We start from the raw sequence: 15000 nt of genomic DNA on the forward strand, positions 1-15000 counted from the left end.
TGTTTCGTCGCTCAAACCTACCGAAACGCTCTCGTTTCTATCAGAAACATTGCAGATTCCAACGTTCGCAGAGAGAGACTGTTTATATGCTTTGTAGCGTGGCTTCATACACTCGCCAAAATCATGGAAGTAGTTAAAGAATGTTTCACATAACATTCCCTTGTAAAATAGTAATAGCTAAAATCATAAAATAGTTGACTAAAAGAACGGAAATATAGATGGTTGAGCGGCACAAAATTTTAAGGACAATGTCGTGTATGTATGCGAGAATGAGTGTATGCTAAACGCAAAAACGATCGCTTACACCAACACACTCTCATGTGTAGCGAGCGATCACTATAAAAAGGGTGACTTTTTTTTTCTTACCCCCACTCTTAAACCTTCGTTCGCCGTGAAAACATCGTGTACGCGTGTTTGTTGTGAAACACTTCTACCGCCAGTGAAACAACTGATTTCTCAGCAGAAATGGCCCGTACCAAGCAGACCGCTCGGAAATCCACCGGAGGAAAGGCCCCGCGTAAGCAGCTGGCCACCAAGGCAGCCCGTAAGAGCGCACCATCGACCGGAGGCGTAAAGAAGCCGCATCGTTATCGCCCGGGAACGGTGGCTCTACGTGAAATCCGTCGTTACCAGAAGTCGACCGAGCTGCTGATCCGCAAGCTGCCGTTCCAGCGTCTGGTTCGTGAGATTGCGCAGGATTTCAAGACCGATCTGCGTTTCCAGAGCGCGGCCGTTGCTGCCCTGCAAGAAGCCAGCGAGGCCTACTTGGTGGGCCTGTTCGAGGACACGAATTTGTGCGCGATTCACGCCAAGCGCGTCACCATCATGCCCAAGGACATTCAGCTGGCTCGCCGTATCCGTGGAGAGCGCGCTTAAACTGTAAATCACTGCTCCATTAACAAAACTCCAAACTCAAACGGTCCTTTTCAGGACCACTGAATGATTCACCTGAAAGAGAGTTGCTTCGATTTCGACTTTTGTTATCGGCGAGCGACGCGCGCGCGTCATTTCATGTTTTTTCATGTATGAATCATAGTTGGCGTCGGTTCTCCCCCCCCCTCTCCTCTTCCATTTAGTCATATCTTCTATACCGTTGCAAGAGGCGACAGCGAACGGTATAGCGTCTCCTAGGGTCGTTCTAATCGCTGATCTTGAAATTGGTGGTGTGGACGGCCGGTAACAGCAACAAAATCTTTAAAAACTGCAAAATTTATTCAGATATCGACTTCAGCGGCCAAAAACACAGATGTAAATAATACGTTTGACATATCGGTATAAACGTTGGGGTGTTTATGCTGCCACACGATACGTTAATATTTAAGCATTAATTTTTACAATAACGCTGGAGTTTACGCTTCGGGTGGCCAAGGTTTATGGATTCGGAGATGCTTACTTATTTACTCACTATCTGATGAGTTCACTCACTAGCATCTCACTAAAATACAAATGAACTCACTGGATCATTTGCTTGGTTTTAGATCGCCGCGCTTTTATAATTTTACCGAAAAAAATGCTGCAACCCATCCACTTCTTATTTAATTCCGTGCCATCAACTGCAAAAAGAGTGCGACAAAATTGAGTTTACCCTCCGCATCAAGATCAGCGATTAGAACGACCCTAGGAGACGCTATACCGTTCGCTGTCGCCTCTTGCAACGGTATAGAAGATATGACGAAATGGAAGAGGAGAGGGGGGGGGAGAACCGACGCCAACTATGATTCATACATGAAAAAACATGAAATGACGCGCGCGCGTCGCTCGCCGATAACAAAAGTCGAAATCGAAGCAACTCTCTTTCAGGTGAATCATTCAGTGGTCCTGAAAAGGACCGTTTGAGTTTGGAGTTTTGTTAATGGAGCAGTGATTTACAGTTTAAGCGCGCTCTCCACGGATACGGCGAGCCAGCTGAATGTCCTTGGGCATGATGGTGACGCGCTTGGCGTGAATCGCGCACAAATTCGTGTCCTCGAACAGGCCCACCAAGTAGGCCTCGCTGGCTTCTTGCAGGGCAGCAACGGCCGCGCTCTGGAAACGCAGATCGGTCTTGAAATCCTGCGCAATCTCACGAACCAGACGCTGGAACGGCAGCTTGCGGATCAGCAGCTCGGTCGACTTCTGGTAACGACGGATTTCACGTAGAGCCACCGTTCCCGGGCGATAACGATGCGGCTTCTTTACGCCTCCGGTCGATGGTGCGCTCTTACGGGCTGCCTTGGTGGCCAGCTGCTTACGCGGGGCCTTTCCTCCGGTGGATTTCCGAGCGGTCTGCTTGGTACGGGCCATTTCTGCTAAGAAATCAGTTGTTTCACTGGCGGTAGAAGTGTTTCACAACAAACACGCGTACACGATGTTTTCACGGCGAACGAAGGTTTAAGAGTGGGGGTAAGAAAAAAAAAGTCACCCTTTTTATAGTGATCGCTCGCTACACATGAGAGTGTGTTGGTGTAAGCGATCGTTTTTGCGTTTAGCATACACTCATTCTCGCATACATACACGACATTGTCCTTAAAATTTTGTGCCGCTCAACCATCTATATTTCCGTTCTTTTAGTCAACTATTTTATGATTTTAGCTATTACTATTTTACAAGGGAATGTTATGTGAAACATTCTTTAACTACTTCCATGATTTTGGCGAGTGTATGAAGCCACGCTACAAAGCATATAAACAGTCTCTCTCTGCGAACGTTGGAATCTGCAATGTTTCTGATAGAAACGAGAGCGTTTCGGTAGGTTTGAGCGACGAAACATATATCCTAAATCATTTTCTCCGATAGATCTAATATCTTTTATTATAAAGAAGATTATGTTTGTTTGGTTTCCGATCGGAGCCATCAGATTGAAGCCAGAGACGATTACAATAATGCCTCAGAAAAGGCGCATTCTAGATAAACTTCTGGTAGCGTCACTTACCCCGCACCCTAGCGAAAAGTGAAGCAGTAAGAAAGGGAACGTGGAGAAGGGAAGGGCACCGCTTTGGCCACCATTTTGTAATTAAAATTTTCACCCAAAGCCTACTCTGTAACCTTGACGTTGGCCTATGAAGAGGGAAGGAAAGAACGAGGGAGAGTTTTCCCAAAATAGGGTTCTACCAAATTTTTAAACATTAATTCATTTTATTATTGCTTCAAACAATCCCATCAATTCACGGATGTGCTGTTACATTTACTATATTCTCATAGCTGTTCTTATCATTTATATAATTCTTCTAAACCGAGTAACTAAGATTACAATTACAAATTAATACAATCGTATCACAAAGCAACAAATGGTTGAATATTGTTGATTATTAGAAGCGAAATAACTCATTTCCGAGAATCATTTGGTAGTCCTGAAAAGGACCGTTTGTTTTTGGTGGATTCAAGGGGTGGAGGGATGAGTTGGCGACTCGTTTCCTTGGCGAGGACCCATGCAGACGTCCGCAATCTTTAGGCACGCTCTCCGCGGATACGGCGAGCCAGTTGAATGTCCTTGGGCATGATAGTGACGCGTTTGGCGTGAATCGCGCACAAATTCGTGTCCTCGAACAGGCCCACCAAGTAGGCCTCGCTGGCTTCTTGCAGAGCAGCAACGGCCGCGCTCTGGAAACGCAGATCGGTCTTGAAATCCTGCGCAATCTCACGAACCAGACGCTGGAACGGCAGCTTGCGGATCAGCAGCTCGGTCGACTTCTGGTAACGACGGATTTCACGTAGAGCCACCGTTCCCGGGCGATAACGATGCGGCTTCTTTACGCCTCCGGTCGATGGTGCGCTCTTACGGGCTGCCTTGGTGGCCAGCTGCTTACGCGGGGCCTTTCCTCCGGTGGATTTCCGAGCGGTCTGCTTGGTACGGGCCATTTCTGCTGAGAAATCAGTTGTTTCACTGGCGGTAGAAGTGTTTCACAACAAACACGCGTACACGATGTTTTCACGGCGAACGAAGGTTTAAGAGTGGGGGTAAGAAAAAAAAAGTCACCCTTTTTATAGTGATCGCTCGCTACACATGAGAGTGTGTTGGTGTAAGCGATCGTTTTTGCGTTTAGCATACACTCATTCTCGCATACATACACGACATTGTCCTTAAAATTTTGTGCCGCTCAACCATCTATATTTCCGTTCTTTTAGTCAACTATTTTATGATTTTAGCTATTACTATTTTACAAGGGAATGTTATGTGAAACATTCTTTAACTACTTCCATGATTTTGGCGAGTGTATGAAGCCACGCTACAAAGCATATAAACAGTCTCTCTCTGCGAACGTTGGAATCTGCAATGTTTCTGATAGAAACGAGAGCGTTTCGGTAGGTTTGAGCGACGAAACATATATCCTAAATCATTTTCTCCGATAGATCTAATATCTTTTATTATAAAGAAGATTATGTTTGTTTGGTTTCCGATCGGAGCCATCAGATTGAAGCCAGAGACGATTACAATAATGCCTCAGAAAAGGCGCATTCTAGATAAACTTCTGGTAGCGTCACTTACCCCGCACCCTAGCGAAAAGTGAAGCAGTAAGAAAGGGAACGTGGAGAAGGGAAGGGCACCGCTTTGGCCACCATTTTGTAATTAAAATTTTCACCCAAAGCCTACTCTGTAACCTTGACGTTGGCCTATGAAGAGGGAAGGAAAGAACGAGGGAGAGTTTTCCCAAAATAGGGTTCTACCAAATTTTTAAACATTAATTCATTTTATTATTGCTTCAAACAATCCCATCAATTCACGGATGTGCTGTTACATTTACTATATTCTCATAGCTGTTCTTATCATTTATATAATTCTTCTAAACCGAGTAACTAAGATTACAATTACAAATTAATACAATCGTATCACAAAGCAACAAATGGTTGAATATTGTTGATTATTAGAAGCGAAATAACTCATTTCCGAGAATCATTTGGTAGTCCTGAAAAGGACCGTTTGTTTTTGGTGGATTCAAGGGGTGGAGGGATGAGTTGGCGACTCGTTTCCTTGGCGAGGACCCATGCAGACGTCCGCAATCTTTAGGCACGCTCTCCGCGGATACGGCGAGCCAGTTGAATGTCCTTGGGCATGATAGTGACGCGTTTGGCGTGAATCGCGCACAAATTCGTGTCCTCGAACAGGCCCACCAAGTAGGCCTCGCTGGCTTCTTGCAGAGCAGCAACGGCCGCGCTCTGGAAACGCAGATCGGTCTTGAAATCCTGCGCAATCTCACGAACCAGACGCTGGAACGGCAGCTTGCGGATCAGCAGCTCGGTCGACTTCTGGTAACGACGGATTTCACGTAGAGCCACCGTTCCCGGGCGATAACGATGCGGCTTCTTCACGCCTCCGGTCGATGGTGCGCTCTTACGGGCTGCCTTGGTGGCCAGCTGCTTACGCGGGGCCTTTCCTCCGGTGGATTTCCGAGCGGTCTGCTTGGTACGGGCCATCGTTGTATGAAACAGATGGATCTAGGATGCTTCTCAAAGGAGGTCTTCTTTACTCTGAATGTCAAAATCAACTGTCGGTCACAGTAGGAGAAACACATGGATTTTATAGATCCTGCCGCTTGACCCAGAGGGGTAAGGACGAAGGAAGCACTTTCGCGACGACGCTAAAAAGAGGGGTGCTGTGCAGCGTTGCTATAGCTACCGCGTACCTTCCCGTCTATACCCCTCATCTTTGATTTGACCATTTCATCCTTGCAACAGAGTGCTCAAGGTAGTATTGGTGTACCAGATTCTTTCCTTTCCGGCTACCGAGAAAAAGGGGTTCAACTTTAACGTGCAAGAGGGGTAGATAAATAGATGGAGCAAGGGCACATCTCGGGTAAAATGAAGCGTCCTTGGTGAAGCTTGATCCGGTTGAGGTAGCATCTTTTGGAAAACCAAATCTCAATTCTCGTCTTCTCGTCTCGGAGAACTCCTTCTAGTAAAATGGCTACATGATTAGCGGGATAGTCAATCGTAAATCGTAAAAATATTTTTCTTTTTTTCCCATTGTTCTTGATCGAATTGATTACTGATCGCAAGAAATGAATCCTGTGGCTTCATCCAACCCAAATGCAACACCAATACCAGCACCCGGTTGCAAGGACAAAACAGAATGGAAAAACTGCAGTTCTTTCCCACTCCCTTCCTTAGCACTGCGGAGGAGTATTCAATAGTCTGCTAGGGGATTCTAGATCAGAAAAGTACAGTTACGGAGAGGGGTGCGTTGCATGATGCATAGTTCCCGCCGATATTATCAGCCGAAGTGAAATCGTTTTCTCCGTTGACAAATCGCGCATGAGTCCCTTTTTCGTAGGTCAAAAATGTTTTAATGTTAAGTTAATAGCATTTCACGTTACCATTGTAGTGGTTGTACGAGAAAATTCTTGAATGATTTAGTGTGCCTACATTTGGAATTAAACATAAGGTACACCTATGTGTATGCATTTTTGAACAGAAACAATTTCTAAACTAAAATATGAGCTATCGTGAAAAGCATCCAACGGGGGTCAGCAAGTATAAGTTTTCAACTTAGGTTTGTAAACCTGCACTCTGTTGCTGGTTGGCTTTTCGCGACGAAGAACGCTTTCTCCTCGATTCGTCATGGTGACGCGGTTCCTGCTGCGTCTGTGATGGAATTGTCTATGTAGCATTAACATAATTAAGCAATAACGATACAATTTCCTTGAACGAGGATCGGCGGAAAAAGAAAAATTGGAAAAGCTAATCGGAAACTCTTTCTAAAATGGATTCGGTCGCCCTAAAAAGGGCGGTTTGGTTTTGCGTAATCCGTTGTCGGGAGCTGAATCGTAGCAGGCACAGCACGTTGTTGTCGATCAGATCATCATCATCGCGTTCCGTCCCGAGGCACCATAGCACGGCGTTGCTTAAGCTTTCTTCTCGGTCTTCTTGGGGAGGAGCACGGCTTGGATGTTGGGCAGAACACCACCCTGAGCGATGGTCACACCCGACAGCAGCTTGTTCAACTCCTCGTCGTTACGGATGGCCAGCTGCAGATGACGCGGAATGATACGCGTCTTCTTGTTGTCTCGGGCGGCGTTACCGGCCAACTCGAGAACTTCAGCGGCCAGGTACTCCATGACGGCCGCCAGGTAGACGGGGGCTCCAGCACCGACACGCTCGGCATAGTTGCCCTTCCGCAGCAGACGATGGATACGACCGACCGGGAACTGTAGACCAGCACGGTTGGAACGGGACTTTGCCTTTCCCTTGACCTTTCCTCCCTTTCCACGGCCAGACATGATGAATGCGGTTGAGTTTTGAGTGAAAACCTACAACAAAATACTGGGAAAACTGTTTTCACTGCTCTCACGAGAGAGATGCGTGCTATTTCGATGAACTTTCGAACGTCAATTACGAGTTTTGCACACCATCGCCTGTTTATATACTCGCTGGGCGTCATCCACTGGTGACAGTGGGCGGGGCCTAATGCCGGCAGCGCGTGCATATATAAAGTAGCTCGGGGCTGTAATGGTCATTTGGAAAGAAACTTTCGTCCACGTTAGTCGCCCGTGAAGTGAATCAACAGAGAAACTGCAGAAGCGTCACCATGGCACCGAAGACAAGTGGAAAGGCAGCGAAGAAGTCCGGAAAGGCTCAGAAGAACATCTCCAAGTCGGACAAGAAGAAGAAGAAGCGCACCCGTAAGGAGAGCTACGCCATCTACATCTACAAGGTGCTGAAGCAGGTCCACCCGGATACCGGCATCTCCTCGAAGGCGATGAGCATCATGAACAGCTTTGTGAACGACATCTTCGAGCGCATCGCCGCCGAAGCGTCCCGTCTGGCACACTACAACAAGCGTTCGACGATCACGTCTCGCGAAATCCAAACCGCCGTTCGTCTGCTGCTGCCCGGTGAGCTGGCCAAGCACGCCGTCTCAGAGGGAACGAAGGCCGTCACCAAGTACACCAGCTCGAAGTAAACTCCGGGCGTCAGCTAGCATTGGAATATTCTACGATCTTCTCGGTTCGAAACACCCCTCTTCAGCGTGCCCCAAAACCACAAAAGCAAACGGTCCTTTTCAGGACCACTAAAACCATCCCACTAAAAGAATCGCTTCCGTTACCTCTCTCGTTTTCTAGATATAGTAGAATAGACTTCATTTAGCATAGTTAGTTAGCTGATGTCAAGGGTCTGGCATCATTGCCGTTTTGTGTGGACAGAATGGAATCGTGTTTTGAAATGAGGTAAAATGCTCGTTCATCGCGAGAACTACTCATTATTTCGAACCGTTTTTCCATAAGCATATCTTCCTATCTTATTCCTATTGAATTTAAGCAAAAGTAACACAAAACGGCTTATCATTCATCGCTGACGCTAAATCGAAAACGAACGCCGAGCCAAGAATTGATTCAACAAAGCAAGCTTGAAGCCCAAAATTCGTCCCATTTGGATAGTTTACCTTCAATGAAATCGATTGATTAATATTACTTGGTGTTTATATTTCCTTTGCGGGCTAATGTTATAGTAGTTAAAGATACAGTACATTTGATGGGTTACTTCTACATGAATTTGAAGGGTTCCGAAGTTGAAGCTAGTGTGAATCATGCGTTGTAAACAGGTTCCGGAGTGGGCCTGGCAGCGGAGCGGTTTTGCAGAAACAAATCCTCCGCCAAACAAAAACAAACGCTGAAACAAATCTGAATCGCACCGTACTAAGGATTTTATGCCTCGAAAATGGATCTTTCCGACGACGACGAGCTACTTTTGCTTCTATTGAGTCTTGCTAAAAAGCAAACGCGTACTAAAAGGCGAGAGTGGGTTAGTGAATTTCTTCAAGCAAGACCCCAAATGGGAGAATTTCAGGTGTTGCTCGAATCGGATGAGGACAAATTTTTCCGGCATTACCGTATGTCTCGACAATCGTTCGAAGACCTCCACAAGCTGCTAAAAGATGAAATCTCTGTTATAACAACGAACTTCAGAACCAGCATTACATCGAAGGAAAGGTTGGCGGTATGCTTAAGGTTGGTGCGAGGCGAAGACTTCGTTTTCGTCCCGGTTAAGCGGTCGTTGATATCTGCTTCTAAATCATCTTCAAACTTGTTCATTTTTGCAGGTATCTGGCTCTTGGAGGTAGTCAGAAGCACATAGCGGATTCCTATAGAATTGGCCGCTCTACGGTATCGGGAATTGTGTCTCAAGTTTGCGAAAAAATTTGGCAAGTCTTACAACCAATATATATGGCTGTACCATCGCGAAAGGAATGGGAAAATACGTCCATGGAGTTTCAAGCGCGGTGGGGATTCCCGAACTGTGTTGGAGCGATAGAGGGCAAACATGTACACCTACGGCGACCTATTGACGAGTCCAAAGTTTGTTCGTATAAGGGATTTAATTCTTTGGTTTGTCTAACCGTTGTGGACCCCATGTATCGATTTCTCATAGTGGATGTGGGCAGTTATGGTGTCAATGGAGAGAATGACATTCTACAAGAATCTAATTTCATCGAACATTATTGTGACAATCTGGAATATCCACCACCGTCGACATTGCCCGACAGTGATATTATCTCGCCTTACGTTTTCCTCGGGAATGAAAGCTTTACTTTAAAAACTTTTTTAATGAGGCCATATCCAAAGACCGTGTGCTTGGATAGAATCGATAGAAAAGAGTTTAACGCACATCTGAGTCAGGCTCGTACGGTAGTGGACAGAGCGTTCGGTATTTTAACATCGAATTGGAAGGTATTTTCGAAGCCTATAGACTGTAAGCCGGAGATAGCTGATGCGATAGTAAAGGCCACCTGTTGCCTTCACAACTTTCTTTTAGAGCAAAACAGTCGTCTTACAAGCGTTGATCGTAAACGGGAAGTGCAAACATATCGCTCTGAAGCCGATAAGAAAAACGATGCTTTGAAACCGATTGGAAAAACAAACATCCGGTCCTCTAGAGATGCCCTCGAAGTCAGAGATCGTTTTGCCGAATATTTTAAGCTACAACAGACAACATAAATCTTATGTTTCAATCCGACAATAATAGTCAATCGTTTGATGTGAGCAATCTTGGGACTGCAGTTTAAGTGGTTTGTGTTCGAATAGCTAATTATGTTGTAAGCAGCTGCTTCAACGGTTATCTTTCGTTTTTACCTAATAAAATAGTATCTGGCCGATTAAAAAATAAATACATAGATCTTTATGTTCATGGCAGGTAATAGATTGCTGAAGGAAGCATTATTTCGTGAGATATTTGATTCCTGAAAACGGTGTCGATAAGAATAATAAATTAAAAGTTTTCCTAAAAAGCATAGTCGCAGGATAAACTCATGACTTATTTCTTCCGTGTATGGTTAATCGAAAAGAATGAACGAGACAAGTTGGTAAGATTGAAAACATCGATGAATGATTTAAATAGCATTATAATTTCCCAGTTTTCAGACACTGCGTATTTCATAACATCATACGATTGCAGTAAAGCTGTGCAATAATTTTAATTTAAACGTTTCATTGCGCATTTTACATAACTCGTTTAATACCCCCTCAACATGACCGTGTTGTTCATGTCCTGCCATTCAATTCAACTAAAACTAAAACGCGGGAATACATAGTTCCCACGATCGCGTCGGAACAACCACAATCCTGGCAAATTGAACAACTCTACCAAACTACCGAATTTGAGACTTGTGAAAGTCACGTTTGGCTAATTATGGTCAGCATCGTAATCGTAGCCGGCTGCCGACATAGACACATACTACATAAATACAGCAAGCACGAAATAAGCTAGTGCACTTAAATGTGGGCAAGGGTGTATAATAGACTGGAGGAGATCGTAGTACAGTATGGAACGATAGCGTTGCTTGGATGAAATCTTTTCACAGCATCACAGTAGCCAGTGATGTAGTCTTGACTGGAGTTCAATCCTGAAACGGAGTAGGAATAACACCACAACCGACGCCACCGCCGTGGTGTTTCATTGGTGCAACGAACGTCCAGGTGCTAGTCTTCGGATCGTAAACCTCTACCGTCGACAGATTGGATTCCCCATCGTAGCCGCCAATGGCCCATAGTTTGCCCATGTTGGAGGCCAGCGCTACGCGACTTCGTTTCACATTCATCGGTGCAATCAGTGTCCAGGTATCCTTTACCGGGTCATACACCTCGACCGAGCGCAGAAACGAATTGCCATCGTAGCCACCGCAGGCGTACAGCTTGTTGCCCAGCGTTGCCACACCCAGCCGGCAGCGACGATTCGTCATCGAGCGTACCTTGGTCCAGGTGTCGGTGAACGGATCGTACCGCTCGACCGTATCGAAGATAGATAATCCATCGTGGCCACCGAGCGCGTAAACATAGCCACCAAGGGCCGCTACACCGCCCGCCGAACGGTACTTCATCATCGGTGCCACCGTGCTCCAGCTGTCCGTCTTTGGGCAGTACCGTTCGACTGTGCTGAGACTCGTCACACCATCATATCCACCGCACACGTACACGTAGTCCTCTAGGGCGGCCACCCCGACCGCACTGCGCTTGCAGTGCATCGCCGTTCCCTGGGACCATCGGTGCTGTCGGGGATCGTAGATCTCGACCGTCGACAGCCGCTCGGTACCATTGAAGCCGCCGAAAGCGTACAGCTTCCCGTTGGTGACGGCTACACCGACGCGTGATCGGAGCATCGTCATTGCCTCACCCATACTCCACTCCTTGGTCGTCGGATTGTAGATCTCAACCGTGCTCACCGATTCGCCGTTCTTCGTCAGTCCACCAACGGCAAAGATTAGTCCGACGACGAAATCGAAGCACCGCGGACGTGTACGTGCCGTCGCGACCAGTGCGCGTCGCTCCGGCATCAGATGGAAGTCGCGCGCTTCGTCCAACAGATCGCGACACTTGTGAGAGGTTTTGATGAGCTCCTCCGTCGCGACACTGTCGGCCAGGAACTGGGGTGATAACAACGGCAACCGTATGTTGCTCAGTATCAACGGCAGATGCACGGCACGTTTATCCTGAGCGTGCTTCACCCAGCGCATGCACGCCGCAAATATACACTCCTCGCTCTTTACGTTCAGCTCGTCACGGCCAATCACCTCGATCAGCTCGTCGCAGCTCAGCGCTAGAAACTCGTCCCCACTGGCTACCTTCGAGAAGTGCTGATGGATGTACCGATCGGCGGACACGATCAGCTTCGAGCAGCTCAGCGTATCAGCGAACTGTCGGATGCCCAGCACATTCTGCGGGTGAAACCTGTATGGTGCGGTACGATGCTAGGATCAGGTTGTCTTTACTACAGTACTTCCGTCACTTACTTTCGCTTCAGGAACTTGGCACACGCATCACGGACTTCGTTCAGCTGCAGGAACGAAGCACCAACCATCAGGCTCTGTACGTTCTGGGTATCGATCTTCACCACGCCACTGTATGCGAAGTTGATTAACGCTTCGAGCGCCCTGGAATGACAAAAGGATGAAATTCCCAATTAGCTCATGAATTCTGGACGGCCATGCATCCGGGAATTGGCCTACAGTGGTTCGATTTCCTTCATCGTAATCTCCTTGATTCTGCTCTCGGCCATATTGTGGGTAAACATTGCGTAAAAGTAGGGAATGGTGGACGCCAGTACGATCCGGTGTGCTGAAAAGGAATGTGAATCCACCTAGACATGGGCAAGAGCCGTCGGCGGTGCTCTATAAGATTTCGCCATCTTAGCTACTCTTAGCTCGGTATCGCGTGGCCTACCTTCAGCGTAACGTCGCACAGTTTCCCCATTCGACGGATTTCCTTCATCTTTGGAAAGCTGTTGGCGTACAGGCCTTCCTGGCGGAAGTACATGTAGGAGGTGTCCTCCGTTTCCGACAGTTCGGCCTGCTGCATCTCGATCGGTTTCGTTGTTGAACCACCGCTGCTGCCATACTGTTGCGGTCCGCCGGGAGGTTTGTTTCTGTTGCTGCTACTACCGCCCTCGGTGCTGCAGCGAGGAAATGTTCCCGGCTGCTTCGCACCGTCGTCTGGGCTGGGCGGAGAGGCGGACATGCTTTCACATCGAAGCGAAGACACCGAGTAGCGCGATAACATGCACCTGTGGGGATCACTTTTTGATTTTGAAAAATCACAACAACCTTTGCGGTTGGAAGGGGCTGTCGTTGTCGTTCAAGGCAGACCAGGAGCAGCAATCCTGAACAAAACCTTCTTCTTCTTCAGTGCAGATTTACCCCAGTACGACCAGTATTGGATCCAGCTTCCTGGGCCTGAAGATCTAGAACTCTTATAGTGAACAATTCAATAGCCTCTTAATAGTTAACAATTCCATATTTTTAACACAATTCACCGAGCGCACTCGGAATGGAACAAAAACAACAACGTACAGTGCCACGCAGCTAAATTTTCGCTGAAAATGGCTTTTTTTTGTTGAAAATTTTGTATTTTTTCGGACAAATTGCTCATATTTTGTCGACTAGCACTGTCACAATTGCTTCGTCGTTTATATCACTGCGGTTTTAGGAGTCGAAAATTCCGGGGTTCCATTCTCGGAACTTTCGACTCCTGGATCCGTTTATAAGGAGCGAGGATGTGGACCCGGCTTGAGCGGACCTCCCTTCAGAAACAGATCACAAACCCGCAAAGCGGTTCCAGCGAAAAACGTGTTTCTCGTTCTCGATTTTTCTTGTGAGTTGCTAGGTTCGTGCTATTTGCGGAAAGCTTTGGTTATTTCGGCAAGTTCTCGGGCAAACTGCACTCGTGGACTGATAGAAAACTGCCGCCCAAACTAGTAGCGAAAGAACGCGAAGACGGCGGCTTTTTTGCTGTTTCGTCCCATACAAGTATATCGCAGCGCGTGTATGAAGAAATATGGCATCTAACCGTGATTATATTAATCTACTGCCCGACGAGGTAAGCTGAAATCAAATAGATTCGGAAGTCCGATTTAGCACCGATTTAACCTTTTGTTTCTCTGTCGTGATGTAGGTATTGTGCATGGTATTCGATCGCTTGGACCTAGCGAACGTTAAAAATGCGTCACTCACTTGTCGACGATGGAACCACACCATATTCCTAAGTGGATACGTAGACAGATTTTGGCTCCTTATAAGGGTAGTCAGTTCTGCTGTATTTCCGAAGAACCCAGTGGAGTCGTTTGAAAAACGGGTGAAACTGCTAGCGAGAAACACACACCGACGATATCGCCACTTTATTATTCTCATACTTAATGGCTTCGAAAACGCTTATATGAACGTATGGAAAGTTATTCATCCGAAAATGACGAGCGATATCCGCAGTCTAGTCGTTGTGTTTGTAGAGGCTCGGATGACGGAAATTGTGCCTATGATATTTGGTGATGTACCGTCAATGTTAAAATTACAAGCTCTTTTTGTATGGGAAAAGCGCCATACTCCCAGAAGCCCATCGGAGATCTGCCAAGATGAAATTACGATTCGAAGCAAATCGGTCAAGAGAATTTTCATGACCTGTAGCTACAGGCACACGCTAGATGTTCCACGACTTGAAGTGTATGTAGGCCCACTGAGTGCATTTCAGGTCTCGGGGGACAGTTCGCAGCCGCAGTTCGCCAAGATGAAGAAAATCGTGATATCGGGGAATGGCTGGAAATCTATTAATCCATCGGTTTTTCAACAAATGCCTTGTCTCGAATACGTGGGATGGCATAAAGTAAAGGTGGAAGCTGGCCTCATAGTGGCAATGATTGAAATGTGCCCCTTGCTGAACTCATTTGAGTTTGACATGCTATCTGATTCCGATCTGCACATTTTAAAGCATCTGCTTAAGCTGAACCGGCTTCGGTTGCTAAGAGTTCATGCCCTTATTGTTGAACGCGATTTGTTTTTTGATGCTTCGAAACAAATTCATTTGGAAGAATTTTATGTGGGAAGCCCTAAGGTAATGCCCTCTAGTTTGCTGAGCCTGTCCAAGTCATTAACAAGCCTTGGAGTTAAGATCGATTCAGACAATGACGAAAGTCTTATGAAGCTCATATCCTGCAACTTTACGCACTTGAAGCAATTGGAGCTGGTTTATGATAACATACTCTGTCCTGGCGAAGTTACAGTATCAAAACATGTCCTGACAACTTTACCCTATCTAAAAAACCTGGAAG

General features: G+C 46.6%; 7 protein-coding genes across 7 annotated transcripts in view; 2 read left to right on the forward strand and 5 right to left on the reverse strand.

The window, feature by feature from the left end:
• Positions 1-906, forward strand: part of LOC125953700 (uncharacterized) — a 1995-nt gene extending 1089 nt beyond the window's left edge. Inside the window, exon 2 of the mRNA XM_049683419.1 lies at positions 428-906. Coding sequence (XP_049539376.1) covers positions 428-876 — 449 coding nt within the window. The 3' untranslated portion in view covers positions 877-906. The remainder of the gene's footprint in view (positions 1-427) is intronic.
• Positions 907-1842: 936 nt separating this feature from the next.
• LOC125955974 (histone H3.3A-like) lies at positions 1843-2283 on the reverse strand. Its single transcript, XM_049687353.1, has one exon. The coding sequence runs from the start codon at positions 2281-2283 to the stop codon at positions 1873-1875; it is 411 nt and encodes a 136-aa protein (XP_049543310.1). The 3' UTR covers positions 1843-1872.
• A 1143-nt stretch (positions 2284-3426) lies between these two features.
• LOC125955985 (histone H3.3A-like) lies at positions 3427-4411 on the reverse strand. Its single transcript, XM_049687365.1, has 2 exons — positions 4399-4411; positions 3427-3842 (listed from the first exon to the last, which is right to left on the reverse strand). Exon 2 carries the CDS (start codon positions 3835-3837, stop codon positions 3427-3429), a length of 411 nt encoding a protein of 136 aa, XP_049543322.1. The 5' UTR covers positions 3838-3842; positions 4399-4411.
• A 569-nt stretch (positions 4412-4980) lies between these two features.
• On the reverse strand, positions 4981-5391 carry LOC125955975 (histone H3.3A-like). Its single transcript, XM_049687355.1, has one exon. The coding sequence runs from the start codon at positions 5389-5391 to the stop codon at positions 4981-4983; it is 411 nt and encodes a 136-aa protein (XP_049543312.1).
• Positions 5392-6356: 965 nt separating this feature from the next.
• Positions 6357-7287, reverse strand: LOC125955978 (histone H2A). The gene has a single exon (XM_049687358.1). It carries the CDS (start codon positions 7191-7193, stop codon positions 6819-6821), a length of 375 nt encoding a protein of 124 aa, XP_049543315.1. The 5' UTR covers positions 7194-7287; the 3' UTR covers positions 6357-6818.
• A 1289-nt stretch (positions 7288-8576) lies between these two features.
• On the forward strand, positions 8577-10171 carry LOC125955934 (uncharacterized). Its single transcript, XM_049687281.1, has 2 exons — positions 8577-8921; positions 9014-10171. The coding sequence occupies exons 1-2, from the start codon at positions 8632-8634 to the stop codon at positions 9906-9908; spliced, it is 1185 nt and encodes a 394-aa protein (XP_049543238.1). The 5' UTR covers positions 8577-8631; the 3' UTR covers positions 9909-10171.
• A 123-nt stretch (positions 10172-10294) lies between these two features.
• LOC125955910 (kelch-like protein 18) lies at positions 10295-13211 on the reverse strand. The gene is made up of 4 exons (XM_049687239.1): positions 12627-13211; positions 12413-12543; positions 12197-12337; positions 10295-12134 (listed from the first exon to the last, which is right to left on the reverse strand). Exons 1-4 carry the CDS (start codon positions 12960-12962, stop codon positions 10808-10810), a joined length of 1935 nt encoding a protein of 644 aa, XP_049543196.1. The 5' UTR covers positions 12963-13211; the 3' UTR covers positions 10295-10807.
• Positions 13212-15000: the final 1789 nt, after the last annotated feature.

This window comes from Anopheles darlingi, chromosome 3 (assembly GCF_943734745.1).
Source record: "Anopheles darlingi chromosome 3, idAnoDarlMG_H_01, whole genome shotgun sequence".
NCBI lineage: Eukaryota > Metazoa > Arthropoda > Insecta > Diptera > Culicidae > Anopheles > Anopheles darlingi.

Bases quoted from the DNA above. Each gene is read 5' to 3' on its own strand.
- LOC125955974 (XM_049687353.1), bottom strand. From the start codon at position 2,283: ATGGCCCGTACCAAGCAGACCGCTCGGAAATCCACCGGAGGAAAGGCC.
- LOC125955985 (XM_049687365.1), bottom strand. From the start codon at position 3,837: ATGGCCCGTACCAAGCAGACCGCTCGGAAATCCACCGGAGGAAAGGCC.
- LOC125955975 (XM_049687355.1), bottom strand. From the start codon at position 5,391: ATGGCCCGTACCAAGCAGACCGCTCGGAAATCCACCGGAGGAAAGGCC.
- LOC125955978 (XM_049687358.1), bottom strand. From the start codon at position 7,193: ATGTCTGGCCGTGGAAAGGGAGGAAAGGTCAAGGGAAAGGCAAAGTCC.
- LOC125955934 (XM_049687281.1), top strand. From the start codon at position 8,632: ATGGATCTTTCCGACGACGACGAGCTACTTTTGCTTCTATTGAGTCTT. The intron at 8,922-9,013 runs GTTGGTGCGAGG...TCATTTTTGCAG, and splicing joins AGGTTGGCGGTATGCTTAAG to GTATCTGGCTCTTGGAGGTA.
- LOC125955910 (XM_049687239.1), bottom strand. From the start codon at position 12,962: ATGTTATCGCGCTACTCGGTGTCTTCGCTTCGATGTGAAAGCATGTCC. The intron at 12,544-12,626 runs GTAGGCCACGCG...GCCCATGTCTAG, and splicing joins TGTGCGACGTTACGCTGAAG to GTGGATTCACATTCCTTTTC. The intron at 12,135-12,196 runs GTAAGTGACGGA...CGCACCATACAG, and splicing joins GCCAAGTTCCTGAAGCGAAA to GTTTCACCCGCAGAATGTGC.